The following is a 17,649-nucleotide window of genomic DNA, read 5'->3' on the forward strand; positions in this document are numbered from 1 at the left end:
CGAGTGATACCTCTCTGGTGCTCTGGTACCTCTGGTGGCAATGAAAGTAGAGGATTGTTTCAACCCACCACCATCCATTCAGTCTTATTGTCCAGCAGAGCTGTTTGAAGCCGGGCCAAAAGTTTAGTTCTGGGTTGGAGCACTCCATATGACTGAACAAGAAGTACAACTAGGAAAATAATAATAATTAAATTGATGAGCTGAGTCTGATGTGTTATCAGACTGGGACCTCTTAGTTGTTCTTCCAAATTTTAAGCCATTAAGCCTTTGCCATCTGTATTAAACCAATACGGTTGCCAGCTCCGGGTTGGGAAATACCTGGCGATTTTGGGGTCGGAGCCTGAGGAGGGAGGGGTTTGGGGAGGGGAGGGACTTCAATGCCATAGAGTCCAATTGCCGAAGCATCCATTTTCTCCAGGTGAAATGATCTCCATCGGCTGGAGATCAGTTGTAATATCAAGAGATCTCCAGCTACTACCAGGAGGTTGGCAACCCTATAAACCAACAATACTATTTTTAGTTCAGGTGGAAGGGGAAAAAAGATCAAGATGGTAGATATTTGTTTAAAAGGGAATTTTTTAACCAAGTTACTCTTCACGATATGTATGCAGCAGTCTCAACAATCTAAATTTTTGAAGACCTTTTTTGGAAATTATCAGACATTGCTGGGAAAAGGCATTATTATGTAAGGTGATTTCATTGGTATGATTGGTACTTGTTTAGTGGACCAGGCTCTGTAGAAACCAACATCAGATGTTTGTGTGTCGTTATTTTATCATTAACTTGCTCTGTTGTTTTGCAGGTTAAGACAGGAGAGTGAAAATGGATTTTTATGACCCTCAGATGCTGGGTGTCGTGGTCTTCGGTGGATTCATGCTGGTCTCGGCTATTGGAATATTCCTGGTGTCCACCTTTTCCATGAAAGAGACATCTTACGAAGAAGCCTTGGCGAAACAGCGTAAGGAGCTGGAGAAAGCCAGCCAGCAGAAGGTGGAGAAGAAAAAGAAAGAAAAACCTATTGAGAAAAAAGGAAAGGCCAAAAAAAAGGATGAGAAACCCAACGGAAGACTACCTGAGCTGGATCAAGATCCGGCTGCTCCTGTTAGTTCTAATGATATGAATCCTGAACCAACTCCAGATGTTGAGCCAACCGTCTTTGAGTCCCCTGTTATAGTGCTTTCAGCTCCTCCTCTGGAGAAGGAGAAGCCCACCTTGTCCCCTGGAGACAAAAAAAAGAAGGAAAAGAAAGGAGCAAAGACAGAGCAGGCTGCCAGCCCGGCAGTTTCTTCTCTGCCAACTGCTGTCTCTCAAGCTCTGGTTTCTGAAGTGATTCCCAAGGAGGAGCCAGTAGTTGCTGTTCCACCAGTTGGGGCTCAACAAACGCCTCCGTTTACGAATTCTGAGATAGTCAAAAAGCAGGAAGTGCCTCAAAACCAGGAGGAACTGAAACAAGATACAAGTTTGAAAAAGAAGTCCGTTGCCAAAAAGAAAAGAGAATCAAGTAAGTCTCTTTCCGCAAACACCATGTTGAAGACTGTAGGTTGCGTGTTTTATAGTTTGCTTATTCTCAAAGTTGGCATATCTGAACATATGAAGCTGCCTAATACTGAATCAGACCCTTGATCCATCAAAGTCAGTACTTCTACTCTGACTGGCAACGGCTCTCTAGGGTCTCAGGCAGAGGTCTTTCACATCACCTACTTGCCTAGTCCCTTTTAACTGGAGATGCCGGGGAATTAATCTGGGACCGCCTGCATGCCAAGCGGATGCTCTACTACTGAGCCAAAGCCCCTCCCCTATGCATAACTATGTTTAGTTAGGATATCCCAAGCTCAGGTGATTAAATTCTCATCTCACCTTCTCACTCCCTTTCCCTGGCCTCCAAAAGACAACCTGAACGCACTAAGTTTACACTGTTCCCTGAAGTCACCCAGACTGTAGCTCTGGTGAGACTTTTGTACCCAGGAGAGTGATAAGCACAATAAAAGTAATAGGTGGTCCGTGGCCTATTGCAGCATCTTTTTGAGCATAAGCATATAGAAACAAGTACATATGTCATCCATTGAGCACAATCCATTCAAAGCTAAGCACTTTACAGTGCAACTCCTATGCAGAGTTACTTTAGTCTAGGCCCACAGAGATGGTCCTCTTTAGGATTGCACTGTTAAAGTCCCGATTCCTGGTAGTGGGAGAAATTCAAGCACTTGCATCACTTTCTTGTTGATTTCAGTACCTTTAAAAATGCTGAACTTTAATTGGATTGTCTCTGTGATGCACATGCCTTTTCTCACGTAGAAGTAATACCTATTTCGGAAAACTGTTATGAAGTGGACTAAGAGCCTAACTTAAGTATTCAGAAATAAGTTGGACATGGACTATGCCCCTTTGAGATACACCTGGGAGAATTTCACCTGACGTAGAGTTTTCCCAAGAAAGCTGTGGCACCATAGAATCATAGAGTTGTAAGGGACCACCAGGGTCATCTAGTCCAACCCCTGCACAATGAAGGAAATTCATAACTACCTCCCCTCCCCCACCCCAGTGACCCATACTTCATGCCCAGAAGATGGCCAAGGTGCCCTCCTTCTCATGATCTGCCTAAGGTCATAGAATCAGCATTTCTGACTTCAGTGCCATAGAGTCCAATTGCTCAAGGTTGACTCAGCCTTCCATCCTTCCAAGGTAGGGTTGCCAGTTCCGGGTTGGGAAATACCTGGATATTTTTGGGGCAGGGCCTGAGAAGGGTGGGGTTTGGGGAGGGGAGGGACTTCAATGCCGTAGAGTCCAATTTCCAAAGCAGCCATTTTCTCCAGGTGAACTGATCTCTATCGGCTGTAGATCAGGTATGATAGCAGGAGATCTCCAGCTAGTACCTGGAGGTTGGCAACCCTACCGAAGAGTCTTGTAGTGATCCCTTCTCAATAGCTGATGAGGTGCTGAGGTGTAAATCTCCTTGCACGTTTTCCCCCATATAGCTGAGCTTTGTAAGGAAAGAAAGTAGTGATTAAAAAAAAAAAAAAAGAAACCTGGAAGTTCAGCAAGGTGGCTTAGCATTTCTGCAAATTTAAGGTCTCTTCTGGTGGCTTATCCGAAGTGGCCATATACCTATATAGAATCATAGAATCATAGAGTTGGAAGGGACCACCAGGGTCATCAAGTCCAACCCCCTGCACAGTGCAGGAAATTCACAACTACCTCCCCCGCACCCCTAGTGACCAGAAGATGGGCAAGATGCCCTCCCTCTCATCATCTGCCTAAGGTCACAGAATCAGCATTGCTGACAGATAGCCATCTAACCTCTTCTTAAAAACCTCCAGGGAAGGAGAGCTCACCACCTCCCGAGGAAGCCTGTTCCACTGATGAACCGCTCTAACTGTTAGAAAATTCTTCCTAATGTCTAGACGGAAACTCTTTTGATTTAATTTCAACCCGTTGGTTCTGGTCCGACCTTCTTGGGCAACAGAAAACAACTTGGCACCATATGATCTTCTTGAACCCATGTTTTTTAAATTGTTGGTGGCAGACTGTTTATATCTCTGTGGTTTGTACATTGTCAGCTTTTCCTTCCCCTCCTCTCTCTAGTGACAGCTGATGCTGATTGTGAGCTTTACCTTCCATACAAGACTTTGGCCTCTACAATTAAAAGCATGGTGTTTGGTGAAGGTGAGGCCCAGCAACTGATAGAAATTCTGTCAGAGAAGGCAGGAGGACCTCAGGACATATGGCACATGGTATGTACATCTTTGGATATGGAAAGCCCTGTTTTGAATGTAGACCCATCCTTCAACATCCCAAGTAAACACTTTACAGTTCTGTACAGCTCTTAAATGGCAGCATGAGGGGGAATGGCATTATGATGAAGCCAGAGGTAGCCCTGCACCCAGCAACAGATTTTGGATTCAGGTAAGGAAGGTAGAGTGGGATCATGTGAACACATGAAGTTGCCTTATACTGAATCAGACCCTTGGTCCATCAAAGTCAGTATTGTCTACTCAGACTGGCAGCAGCTCTCCAGGGTCTCAGGCTGAGGTCTTTCACATCACCTACTTTAACTGGAGATGCCGGGGATCGAACCTGGGACCTTCTGCATGTCAAGCAGATGCCACGACCCCTCCCCCAGTTCCCAGGAAGGTGTACAAACTGAGTTTGAGCTTTGCAGCTGCCATGGTGGGAAATTTCAGATAGGTAGCCATGTTAGTCTGTAGTGTCTTAAACACCAATAGCATTTTCCAGGGTAAGTCAAAGCTCTCTTCATCAAATGCATGATGCTCTACATAAAGAATTCCTTCTTCATATAAGTTAGCATGTTAGAATAGGCTAGGACACTTCTCCCAGATATCCAGTTTTCTATGCGGAGGGAATATTTTTAACACGTTTGAATTTTTATTATGTGACCCCACCCGCACGATGGCTGAAGTGGTACAGCCCAGACTCAGGTGTGTCAGTTCAATGAGAACCACACCTGACAGGCAGACAGATCTGAACCCCCTGGCATAGTCCTCAGGGAGGTTCTTACATGTAAACACGAGTGGAAGTATGAAGGGGAACTCCACATGAGCATCTACCCATGGACCGTGTTCAGAGGTCAGTCCCTGGGGTAATTAATCAGTGGGAGGGTGTTACTGCTTGTATTCTTCTGCCACTGGCAAACACGTTTCTTGGAGCAGCCCCGGTTCAAGGTGAATCCAGGTGTTATATACTATTCTGATGTTGTACTTATTTCTCAAATTTATTGTCAATAGAAGATTTCTAAAACGTGAGGTTAGTTTGTCACAAAGGATTCTTTTCTTCACTTGGGAATTTCTGCAGTCAGTTGAAGTTGGCTTAGCCTCCCTAGTGAGATCAGGGACCTGTGGGATCTCAAAAAATTCCGCAGGGCCTGCAAGGCGGAGCTATTCCGCCAGGCTTATGGTTGAGGTCAGCTATGGTTCTCTTTATAAATACTGGCCTCCCTAAAGAAGAAGAAGAGTTGCTTTTTATATGCCGACTTTCTCTACCACTTAAGGCAGAATCAAAGTGGCTTACAGTCACCTTCCCTTCCTCTCCTCAAAATAGACACTCTAAGGTGAGGCTTAGAGAGCTGTGACTAGCCCAAGGTCACCCAGCTGGCTTCATGTGTAGGAGTGGGGAAACCAACCCTGTTCACCAGATTAGTGTCCGCTGCTCATGTGGAAGAGTGGGGAATCAAACCTGGTTCTCTAGATTAGAGTCCATCGCTCCAAACCACCGCACTTAACCACTACACCCCCCACTGCTGATTCCCCATTTCTTGCTTTTACCATCTCTTGGAGCTTGCCCATCTGCTCGCCCGGCTGCAGACTGATGTTCGTTTTTGTTGGCACCGTTGAACATTTTTGTCCTTTAGCAGATTGCATAGCAAGCTTTTTAAACAGTTGTTTTAAATGCTTTTATTGTGTTTTTATTACATGTGGTATTTTTGTGAGCCGCCCTGAGCCCGGCCTCCTGGCTAGGGAGGGCGGGCTAGAAATATAATTAAATAAATAAAAAACAGCTGCCATGATGAAAAATGGTGGCTGGGGGGGGGGGGGCGGCATATATACCCAATTCTTAATTGGCTGGAAAGGCTACAGCTGCAACTCTGCAATACTTACTTAAGAGTAAGCCCCACTGAATATAGTGGAACTTTTAAGCAATCAGACAATAGGGCTAGATTGTTGATCTGGGGAGACATAAGCAACAAACGTATGGATGTACCAATAATGGAAGTGAAAGAAATATAGTACATAAAGGGTCCATTGATGCAGCTGATGAAAAAATCATGGCTGTACAGAGTAGATGTTGTGTTTATCCTGTGGCTTGTCTTGAGCGGTGATGCAAAGTTTCATTTTATTTTTCAAAACACTTTTACCATCTCGCTCCATCCTGTTACGATATTCAAGGGTACAAATATTACATAAACATAATACAATAACAGATCAAAGAAATGAAACAGCATATTAAAAATAAGTAAAAAACAAACCAGGATCAGAAGACACAGCTCGGTTAGCTGTAACCCTAATGGGGCACTGCAGTAGTAGCCTCTTGAGCTGGTATCTGGGTGTAAGCAAACATGAGCCAAAACCAGTCTTTCAAGGCAGAGAGAGTTCCACAGGCCAGGTGCTGCAAATAAAAAGGCAAATTCTTGTGTAACTGCCAGTTGTCTATAAGATGTTGGTGGGACACAGCGCAGGGCCTCTGACTGGTCACGTGCAGGTAGGTTGATGTGGGCGGACCTTAAAATGGTCAGGTCTCAAGCCTTTAGTATACAGCAGTGGTTCCCAAACCTTTCGGGCCACCGTCCCCTTGGTTCCACAAACTCAACCCCAGCGCCCCCTACCCAATCCTATAAAAGTATTATTCGAAATAGGGGTTTGCATGACTCACTAAAGAAGATAATGACAATAAAATTTCAGAACAGTAACAATTAATTGCACATCTTTTCAAAATCAAATTAAAACTTGATCCAGTGGTACCAGCTCTTCAAAGTCTGAAAAAAATTGTGATAGTTTACACCAAATTTGCCAGCACTTAGCTGATCCATGCACAAGAGAAGCTCTGAATTTGTTTGTTTTCTTCTGATGTTGGTTCTTGTTATAGGCAACTCAGAAAAGCGACCCTGTTGTTGTTCTGAAGCGACAGCTAGAAGAGAAAGAGAAGCAACTTGTAATGGAACAGGAAAACGCTACTGCTGCGAAAACTAAACTGAGGGAGCTTTCAAAGGTAGGTTTGATAGAGCTTTTGAAGTACTTCCATAAGAAAGCTTCGGAGTATTTGGAGGGAGAAATGCCTAAGTCCCTGTGCTTTTCTGTACTCACTGTCTTCCTCATGTCTTCTGCTGATAATGTGAACATTCTCCTATTAAATGATATGTGTGTGTGTGTGTGTGTGTGTGTGTGTAAAGTGTCGTCAAGTCGCTTCCGACTCATGGCGACCCTATGAATCAAAGTCCTCCAAAATGTCCTATCTTTGACAGCCTTGCTCAGGTCTTGCAAATTGAGGGCTGTGGCTTCCTTTATTGAGTCAATCCATCTCTTGTTGGGTCTTCCTCTTTTCATGTAATATACAGCTTGTCTATTTGCTGTACTCTGGACACTTTAGGTGATCATGTTCTCTGATAGGCTGGTTTAGGGTGGTTTTTTTCAGTTATCGACCACTCACCTGAAGGTTTTTTTGTACATGCATGAGTCAGCTCTCAGCTCTAGGTGGAACCTAGCCTGTCCATCACACGTATTTTTCAGGTAAAGTGATCCCTACCATACCTGTGCTGATCAACACAGCGTGTTTGGAACCCTCGCTCTCTGTTGGGTCTTACTTACGATGTCTGTCTTCTCTTGAAGGAAGTTGCTGCTGAGAAGGCAAAGGCCCTCCTTGTTGAGAACAAGCTGAAGGAGCAGCTCTTGGCCCATGAGCAGGAGATAGCTGCCGTGCAGAACCGCATGCAGGCGAGTTACCAGGATCACGTAACTGAGACCCAGCAGTTACAAGGAAAGGTGGGAGAAGTTGCTGCACAATTTAACACTGACCTCTTTCCTTAAGTTGTGTTGATGTCAAGGTACGGAGTTGGAGAGCTGATTCATAAACGTGTCCATTGAGTCAAGTGAAATTGAGTTTATGTGCTAAAAGCTAAAAGCACTCGTCCTCACAAACCTGAGAGAACAACATAATTTTGTACACAATTCAAGTGACTGGGTGTAGCATAAAAAGAAAGTATTGCAGTTTTATGATAAATTATCCCTGGCATAATAGATCACAATTTGCAAGATACCTAATGCTTTGGATGACTTGTGCAAACATATAACGTATGCTGAATATTCACCTTATGAAACAATTAAAGGAACACCTCTATACTAATATATAATCAACAAAGTCAGTATAGAACGCCAAAAAAGAAACATATACCATTTCGTAATTAAACTTCTTCAGTATGCCATGCAAGAGCTAGCCTGCAAACAAAATATATTAAAATTAGTTAAACATCTAACATTTCCAAACATGCATACATTAAGTACAAAGGACTCATAATAGGCTTACCTTATTACGTATTAATACAATTCAATATAAGATGAAACGACTTCTCACGTTCCCATTCACCAAAATGTACAGTGACATTTGCAAACAATTTTACCAGGCTTCGCTTAAACACCTAACAGTGGATATCAATTGCAGGTGTTCTAATACATTGTGTCTCAACCTGAAAAAACTTGCAAGCCAACCAATTACATTAATCAGAATAGTGGCTGCATAAATCCTATTACAAGCTTCCTCCCATCTAAGTTCATAAATAACAGGAATAGTCAGTTTCAGTATTAAGCCCAATTGGGCTAACCGTATTCAAGAGCTGTAAGAAGAAAACCTCTTTCTGAAGGAGTATCCCTTCCACATCTAGTCAGTGATATGGTCTACTTTTTAAATGCCACAGAATGGTGTCCTATTCACCTTATGAGACATGAAATGCATGATTCTTGTTTTGTAGAGTCAATGTTAGGTAGGCCTCTACTCCAGGAGATAGAAAGCAGGACAAAGTCAGTTATTGGGTACTGGAACCTCCCTTAACTGCAAAAAAAAAGGAGACTGCACAATCCCACCAAATGTGCTTGAAAAAATGCCTTTCTTACTCACCAACTCAATGGGATGCCCTTGGATGGGAGAGTCCATGTTGAGAGAACACTGCAATGCCTTGGAGTCTCCCACGGGGGAATACCTCCCCCATACTTGTCGGAATAGTCTCCATGTGAGCTAACAAGGTGTTAACTACACTGGAAATAGCCTAGCTATCCCAGCTCATGTCAGACGCCATGCAGATATTAGTTTCAAAAAATATATTTATTTCAAAAAAAAAAAAAACCACTGGGACACAGATTCTTGGCTTCCATAGTTGTGGCAAGACAAGTGATTATGCCATTGGTGGGGTAGTGAGACAGCCCTTTGGGGCCTCCTATAATTTTGTGAGAACCAGGATGCTTGTAATAAACCCTCACACCTCTTCCCCAAAGTGAAAATATGGTAGACTTGGTGAGGGGAGGGGAGAGGGCTGTATAATGCAGTGTTTGCTGCTGTCAGGTAATTATATTTGAATTATAGCAGGACTCCGAGACCTCTGAGGCAAGAGTAAAAGAGAACAACAAAAAACGGTTTACTTAACTTATGAGAGTTGTTTGAACAATTCAGCAGGCTTCCAAAGTGCCCAGCTGAGGCACTTACTTGCTTATGCTCTAATTACAGCTTCAGCAAGGTTTGAAGTACATGTTTACCATTAGAGTCACAGAGACTTTCAGCTCCAAACCACCTCTGAATGATATTTATCCAGCCTGCTATCTCTCAAGGCCTTTTGTTAGAAACAGGTACATTTCTGTGAGGCTTACTCAGCCTAAACACCAGATTAGATCCTCTCACTCATAGGGTTGTAAAATCACCAGTCTGCCCTCTCCCCAAGAGAAAAACATCCCACATTCACTGGACTGCTCACTACTAGAGATAGGCCTAACCTGTCACTTTGGCCTCATTCTGAAGCAAATCTGGAACTGTGGCTATTGAACTCTCCCGGCCTTATGATGAAGTAGACCATTAGTCCATCAAAGTCAGTGCTGTGTACTCAGACTGGCAGTGGCTCTCCAGGGTCTCAGTCAGGTAAAGGTCTTTCAGATTACTCTAGGGGCTCTTTCACACATGCCGATTAATGCACATCCAATCCACTTTCAATGCACTTTGCAGCTGGATTTTACTTTGTGGAACATTCCACCAGTCCTCTCAAATGTGATTGGTTGTTAGAGCATCATTCTGATCTGCTCAGGCTCTTACAGCTGGGTGGCTGTTTCACATTCATCAGCTGGATAGCCACTTGTTTATCGCAGGTAGGCATCCTATCCGGTCAACCTTAATAAAGTGCCATATTTGGGCCAGAAGTTCTTAGGAGATATCCTTGAAGTAGTGTGAGGTGAGGAAAAAGAAAACTCTTCCTTTTTCACCCAAGACAGATTGGAAGGCCTCAAACCCTTCATGTTCCTTTTATATCTACTGTCTAATGTAGAATTATGATAGTGGAAGGCTGCCCCCCGCTAGACTGAAGAGGAAGAAGAGTTGGTTTTTATATACCAGCTTTTTCTACCACTTAAGGGAGAACCAAACCAGCTTAAAATTCCCTTCCTCTCCCCACAACAGACACCCTGTGAGATAGGTGAGGCTGAGAGAGCTCTAAGAGAGTTGTGACTAGCCCAAGGTCACCCAGCTGGCTTCATGAGTAGGAGTGGGAAAACCAACCCCTGTTCACCAGATTGGCGTCCACCACTCGTGGAGGAGTGGGGAATCAAACCCAGTTCTCCAGATTAGAGTCCACTGCTCCAAACCACTGCTCTTAACACTACACCACACTGGCTGAAGGAATCCTAAAATCATCAATGAGTGGCCATTACTACTTTTCAGCATTACTTGCAGACCACTCCAGAATCTTTGGTTCCAGTAGGTTGACCGTCAGCGTCTGAGTGATTGAAGAGGCAACACTGAATTAACAGGTGCTATCAACAAATTCTCAACTGTTGTTTTATTTCTTCATATCATTCCAACAATCCAAAGAAGCACATCAGGATCTCCAGAGTAAAACGTGAAATCCTGAGTGACAAGCATACGTTAGGGATATTTTCAGTCTTTCACAGTTTCGAAGAAGTCAGGCAACACCAGCAGGATGTTAGTTTTCAAAAGGATAAATACATTCCGGAAGGAAGAAGTTTTCAGGATGGAGGCTCTTTGCTCAGTCCTCCATCTTCTGACTTCCTGGCTTCCCTGGACCACACAGAAGTACTTTTCCATATCCTCTTACAATCTAGTCACCAACATTATCAGGCCTTGCTCTGCAGTCAGTTGTCATTGTCTAAAGTCCACCGATATCCTGACAGCCCTTCTGAGGTTTTTGAGGATTGATGTCTCCGCCTATCTAGATGCCTTTCTGGCCCTCCTTCAGCGTCTCCAGGATGCCAGAGCTGTAGTCCAGAATTTTGAGAGGCATGGATTCCTGACCAGCCTGCAGAAAAGTTGTCATCTATCCATCCAGAGGCTCCCAGATTCTGGGATAATGATAGATTCTCATTCAAACACTATCTGTCTTCCAAAGCAGAGGGTCACAACCTTCCACTCTTGGTTGTGAAGGATCGCGAGGTGCGGATCCACAAAAATCTAGTCATTTTCCGGGCATGATGGTGTTTGGATCCTTATTTTGGACATGCCTACATGGAATACTGTTACAATACTTCCTTCTTCCCTTCCAGAAATAGATAGCTTGAATATTGAATCCCTCAATCTGAACATCCAAAGAAGTTCTCCTTGGCTTGATGTATTTCGTCACACCATGGGAGAACCACACAGGATGATAGTGACATGAGCTTGGGAGAACATTATGAGGATGGCTTCAAATAGGCAGTGCGGTCCAGACAAGAGACATCTTGCAGCACATACTACCTTACACTTAGAGTAGTCCAGCTGGCCACCCCCCCCCAATTAAAGCAATAGTATATTTTGATTTAGATGAGTAACATGTACAAAAACATAAAGTATGGCCTTGGGGGGCAGGCACCAGTTCCCTCCACATTCTCAGGAAATCTTTCGGCCTGTTCACTGGATGAAGTTAATCTGCATTCCATCTTAGTAGATCGTATCAAGGACACAGTGAATGTTCAAACAGGCTAGTAAAGCTGGCGGAAAGTAGATGCATCAAAGTGGTCTGTGAAGCAGCAGGTGCTTCAGCAACTAGTCCTCAGGGCTGATGAAACCAAGATAGGGCTCTCTGTCACCTGTTAAAAAGACAAGTGGCAAGATTTGGAAGGTGTCTCAAAGATGGAAGCTATCCCCGTAGGCTCTGTGTCCACAAGGCCTTCTTTGTGCCTTCTTTCCTCTTTTTCTGCTTCCTAGAACCATCAGAAGGAACAGAATCTAAGAGAGAGAAGTGATCGTCATGTTCTGTAGTGGCCTGGATGCCCTTGGTGGAATTTTCAGTCAAGAGTCCTTGAACAATGCCAGAGATTCCAGACCACCGTATCCAGGAATCTGTCCTTCATCCATGTCTGCAGATGCTCCGAGTGTCTGAAGGGTGAATGGCAGAGCTAACCATCATAAGATGGACCCCAAAATAGACTTTTAAATTCCTCCTGACCAGAACTGATATGTCAGGGTTGTTTAAGTGGGATAATAGCCCCTGGATCTTGATTGTATAAGCATGTCTTCAGGGTTCTGCTTTGTGATGGAAACTGTAAATTTAAAACCTTCATTTTTAGCCTTCACTGAGAATTCAGATGACTCAAAAAGAAAAAGGGGTGGCTTGTAATATTTATTTGTGTCCTGTTGATTGTGGCAGCTTACAAGTTGCCCTGCGGTATACCAATAAAACTTCCCAAATAAGACAATCAGTAAAATTGGAGAATGCTATTAAGAAGGCCAGTAGGTGAGTGCGAATAAGAATACCAGAAACCATTAAGTGTCTGAGTGCCTTAAAATGGCAATCCTTATGTGTCTTTCTGATAGTAAGCAATAACAACAACAACAACACTTTAATTTATATCCTGCCCTCCCCTGGCAACGCTGGGCTCAGGATGGCTAACATCAGAATGCATACATTTCATACATTAAAAATTACCCAATACATACATTTCATACATTAAAAATTACCCCATACATACATTTCATACATTAAAAATTAAAAGTCCATGTTTAAAACATTGCTGATGTGCTGAAATTAAAAAAAATAAAATCAAAGGTGCCAACTAAATGCCCAATGAGTTGTCTTGCCAGCTTTGGGTAGTGGTTAAGAGTGGTGGTTTGCAGCAGTGAACCAGGTTGGTTTCCCCACTCCTACACATGAAGCCAGCTGGGTGACCTTGGGCTAGTCACAGCTCTTAGAGCTCTCTCAGCCCCACCTACCTCACAGGTTGTCTGTTGTGGGGAGGGGAAGGGAAGGTGATTGCAAACTGGTTTGATTCTTCTTTAAGCGGTAGAGAAAGTCATCATATGAAAAGCAACTCTTCTTCTTCTTGCTTGGGTACCTCTTTGGGAATTCCATTTCAAAGTGTCTTCAGAAAGAACCTTGCTCTTCTTGGCCAAACTCAGTCTTTGTGGAGGATGGAATCTCGCAAAGGGTCCCACTTTGTTCTTAATAGATGAGCGTAGATTGGATGGCTTGCATGGGGAAAAGCAGATCCCTGGTTCTGTCCCTGGTTAGTATCTTGGATCATAGGGCTGGGAATGACTTCTGCCTGAGATTGCAGAAACAGCGGCTGCCAGACATAGGAGACTAGACTTCAGCAGATGGACCACTGGTCTGATTCAGAGTTAGGCAGCTTCATATGTTTATATCTGTACATCTAATTATGAACCTGGCTTTAGAATGTGCATCAGAAAAACCATGCAGTGGGGCCAGAGACAGAAGGGAAATGGTTTTTGTACAAACTTTGGGAAAGACTCAGCTTTGCAAAACAAACAAATATCTGAAATAAAAAATACCTTGGGAGGGTTAAACCCCCAATCATAGAAGCAATGTCTACTACTTACTGATAATCTTACCAAGATCTCACAAGACTACATGGGGAGATCTCGGCGGCCATTTGGGCGGGGGTTAAGCAACTAGCTTCCATGTCGTGGTTAGTTTGTATGGGGGGCGGGGGTAGAGAAAGAGAGACTGAAAACCGTAGAAGAGCAAAGGAAGAAAAGGAGGCATGGTAAGGCGAGAGATGGAGGGCGGGAGGGAGGTACAGTTGAAGAGGGAAAAGCAGAAGATGGTAGATGGGTGGGAAAAGGGAGCATCTGCAGCAGGGAAGGAAGGAAGCAGAGAAAGGAGAGGGGCTGTTGGGCCTGCTAGGAAGAGGGGGAAAAGGAAAGTGGATAGTGTGGGGAGAGGGATACAGGGGAAATGAGATTCCCCAAGGGTTATTGTGCTTGAATAAGCATGTTGTAGGACCACTAGTCACTAGAGTTGCCAACCTCCAGGTACTAGCTGGAGATTTCCTGCTATTACAACTGATCTCCAGCCGATAGAGATCAGTACACCTGGAAAAAATGGCCGCTTTAGCAATTGGACTCTATAGCATTGAAGTCCCTCCCCTCCCCAAACCCTGCCTTCCTCAGGCTCTGCCCCAAAAACCTCCCACTGGTGACGAAGAGGGACCTGGCAACCCTACTAGTCACAGAGGTTCCTCACCACACCATTTTTGACAACTGTGGCAGGTAACTGTGGCTTGAGTTATAGCCTATGGGTGTGATGAAATGTTCATAGTAGCTTCCCACAACCTAACCTGGCCCTCTCAGTTCACATTCTCAGCATACCAGTTGGCTTATGAGCAAGAGAGATTACAGAGGGAAGGAAAAGAGATATCTGTTGCCTTCAAGTAATGTGCATGTGGTGTATTTAAAGTCAATCTGTTTTCTGCATCGAGCCCATAGCAGGCATAGTCAGGTTTTTTTTTCCCAAACTGGTTTCAGATTCGGACGCTTCAAGAACAGCTGGAGAATGGCCCAAATACCCAGCTGGCTCGCTTGCAGCAAGAAAATTCCATCCTCAGAGACGCTTTAAACCAAGCCACGAGCCAGACAGAGAGCAAGTAAGATGGAAAGAGAAATATTGTTTCAGTGTATTGGTACACCAAGATTGTGAATATGACTGTCATTTTCAGCCTAGGCTGCATGTTGCTCTGGCAGGAGAACTGGTAGTAAAATGTTTGCAGAAACTTGACACAAGCTGTTGATGGCTTGTAGTAGATGACAAAGAATTTCAGGTAGTAAAGTCAAAGCTCTCAGAGGTGCAGTGAGCCTTGTGGAAGAAAGGGAAATTGTGCAGATTTCTTTAGGCAGCTGCATCTCTAGATTCTCTGACTCCACCTCTGATCCATGTAGGTCTCCAAAGTTATGTTTTATAGATCTGAAGTGAGACCCAGGAGTTCAGATGGGATTGTAAGTAGCCAGGTGGGTTCAGCAACATCTAGATGTTGGATGGCCTTTCTCCAAACCTGTGCTTTAAAATACTTGTTGGATAAGATGTGGAGCATTGTCTTAAATGTCCAGTGGGAGGACTACTCTTTTTTTATGTCTTTTTAGCTTTAATTCTCTCTTTTTTAAAACTAGTTGGTCAACCTGTGGTCCACGGAGCACCTGTGGCTCCAGAGACCTGCTTGGGACAGTTGGGGAAAGTGGATCAGCTTGGAGCCAACCAACTAGCAGTCCCTGGGGACTCCTCCTTCCCACCCACCCATCAATTGGCAGCAAGCTGAGCTGGCCTGATCTAGGCTGGTGGCAGCATGGCTCTGGGAGGCAACAGCAGCCAACCTGCTGGCCAGGAACAAACTGAGTCACATTTGTGTTCAGGCTTGGACCAGGCCAGTGATTAGGGTTGCCAACCTCCCAGTGGGACCTGGAGATCTCCTGGAATTACAACTGATTTCCATAAGAACACAAGAAAAATCCTGCTGGATCAGACCAAGGCCCATCAAGTCCAGCAGTCTGTTCACACAGTGGCCAACCAGGTGCCTCTAGGAAGTGCATAAACAAGAATCTCCAGATAACAGAGATCAGTTCTCCTGGAGAAAATGGCTGCTTAGGAAGGTGGACTCTATGGTATTATACCCTCGACTCCCCAGGCATTGCCCGCAAATCTCCAGGAATTTCCCAACTAGATTGAGAACCTTTACAGTAGGGTTGCTAGGTCCCCCCTCTCCATTGGCGGGAGGTTTTAGGGGGTGGGGCTGGGGCGATCGCGTGCACGCCACGATCACGTCACTTCCGGGTTTACCTCTGGAAGTGCCGCTTTGCCACGGCTGCTTTAGCACTTAAACCCCTGGGGGCAATCCCCGCTCCGGAGCAGCCGGGTGGATTGACAGGCAGTTGCCTGCCGAAACCACCCACCTGGCAACCTGAGGCTTGGCTCAGAACAGGCCAGCAGCCGGTGGATCTGGGAGGTGAGAAATGTAGGGCCAGGGTGGGGAAGACTTGGGAAGGTGGCTGTGGTGGTTGTGTGGGGCTGGGCTAAAGATTGATTGTATCAGAGTGGGAAGCAGAGGTGAGGAGAGAACTTGGTGGAGATATGAGAAGTGAGCCAGACAGCATGGTCTGTTGGGTGAGGAGAGAGCAGAAACCAGAATTTGGTCATTTCCTTTAGTACTTTTGAAAAGGTTATTTCTAGTGAAGATAGCATTGTGTATGTGGCCCTCATGTGGTATGATTCTTTTTGTTTGTTTATTATTACACAAAGCTTAGTGGTGGACCTCGAAGTCCAGTGAACCTGGAAGGCTAAGGAGCCCTATTGGATACCACTTTGCAGGAAGATTCAATTAAGGGCCAAGGAAACCAGGCGCCGGCACGTTTGCCTTATTTCATCTGACGCATGGAGGCCGATGGTTTCAGGTAGATTATCAGACTGGTATCGATGCACACCCTCTTTCCTGTGTTTCAGGCAAAACACCGAACTGGCCAAACTGCGTCAAGAGTGTAGCAAACTAAGCAAAGAGCTGACGGAAAATGCGGAGATGCTACAGCAGGCAGAGGAGCAGAAAAAGGCCCTGGAGACGAGAGTTGCTGCCTACGAAGGTCAAATCTTCCAGCTCCAGGTCAGTCATGTCATCTCCGCCACCAGCTCTGCTGTCTTCACTGTTGCAGTCCATGTGGGGGCACATGACTGCCCTTGGCAGTGGTCCAAAAGTTTGAAAGCATGGCTTCTGTTTCTAGTCATGGCTCAGATTTCACTTGCCACTTGACAAAGATTCACACTGGGCCTGGTTCACACATTTTTGTTCCTTTCTTATGTTGTTATGTTGACAATGAGGAAATTGAAATTGTTGAAGACTTTCTATTCCTTGGCTCCACCATCAACCGAAAGGGAGACTGCAGCCAAGAAATCAGAAGGAGGTTGAGACTGGGAAGGGCAGCCATGAAGGAGCTAGAAAAGATTTTGAAGTGTAAGGATGTGTCACTGGCCACCAAGACTAGATTAATTCATTCCATCGTATTTCCTATTACTATGTATGGGTGTGAAAGCTGGACAGTGAAGAAAGCTGATAGGAAGAAAATAGATTCCTTTGAAATGTGGTGTTGGAGGAGAGTGTTACGGATTCCATGGACTGCCAAAAAAACAGACCAGTGGGTTATAGATCAAATCAAGCCTGAACTGACCCTAGAAGCTAAAATGACTAAACTGCGGCTGTCATATTTTGGTCACGTCATGAGTCGACGAGTCACTGGAAAAGACAGTCATGCTAGGAAAAGTTGAGGGCAGCAGGAAAAGAGGAAGACCCAACAAGAGATGGATTGACTCAATAAAGGAAGCCACAGCCCTCAGTTTGCAAGATCTGAGCAAGGCTGTCAAAGACAGGACATTTTGGAGGACTTTCATTCATAGGGTCGCCATGAGTCAGAAGTGACTTGACGTCACTTAACACACACACACACACTTGTTCTTATGTAAGGGGGATTGGGAAACTGCCTAAAGGCAGCTCCACCCCGGAATGCCCCAGGAACACCCCCTGGGACAATGGCGCATAGAGGTGCGGTGTTCGGATGCCGGCGGAAAGCTGAGCCGGCATCCCAGGTCCGCACTGCCATGGCAGCGCAGGGAGGCCAGTGTGAGCGGCCCAACATCGGCGCCCATGCCAGTTTTGCCGCCACAAGTGGCATGGGCGCAGCCGC

The 17,649-nt window shown here is 44.9% G+C and overlaps 1 protein-coding gene across 1 annotated transcript in view; it reads left to right on the plus strand.

Moving 5' to 3' along the window:
* The first annotated feature begins 804 nt into the window (after window positions 1-804).
* Window positions 805-17,649, plus strand: part of RRBP1 (ribosome binding protein 1) — a 50,780-nt gene continuing 33,935 nt past the window's right edge. Inside the window, exons 1-6 of the mRNA XM_056862466.1 lie at window positions 805-1,501; window positions 3,583-3,731; window positions 6,598-6,720; window positions 7,338-7,490; window positions 14,458-14,576; window positions 16,421-16,574. Coding sequence (XP_056718444.1) covers window positions 823-1,501; window positions 3,583-3,731; window positions 6,598-6,720; window positions 7,338-7,490; window positions 14,458-14,576; window positions 16,421-16,574 — 1,377 coding nt within the window. The 5' untranslated portion in view covers window positions 805-822. The remainder of the gene's footprint in view (window positions 1,502-3,582; window positions 3,732-6,597; window positions 6,721-7,337; window positions 7,491-14,457; window positions 14,577-16,420; window positions 16,575-17,649) is intronic.

The sequence above is a fragment of the Euleptes europaea genome, chromosome 17 (assembly GCF_029931775.1).
Source record: "Euleptes europaea isolate rEulEur1 chromosome 17, rEulEur1.hap1, whole genome shotgun sequence".
Lineage (NCBI taxonomy): Eukaryota > Metazoa > Chordata > Lepidosauria > Squamata > Sphaerodactylidae > Euleptes > Euleptes europaea.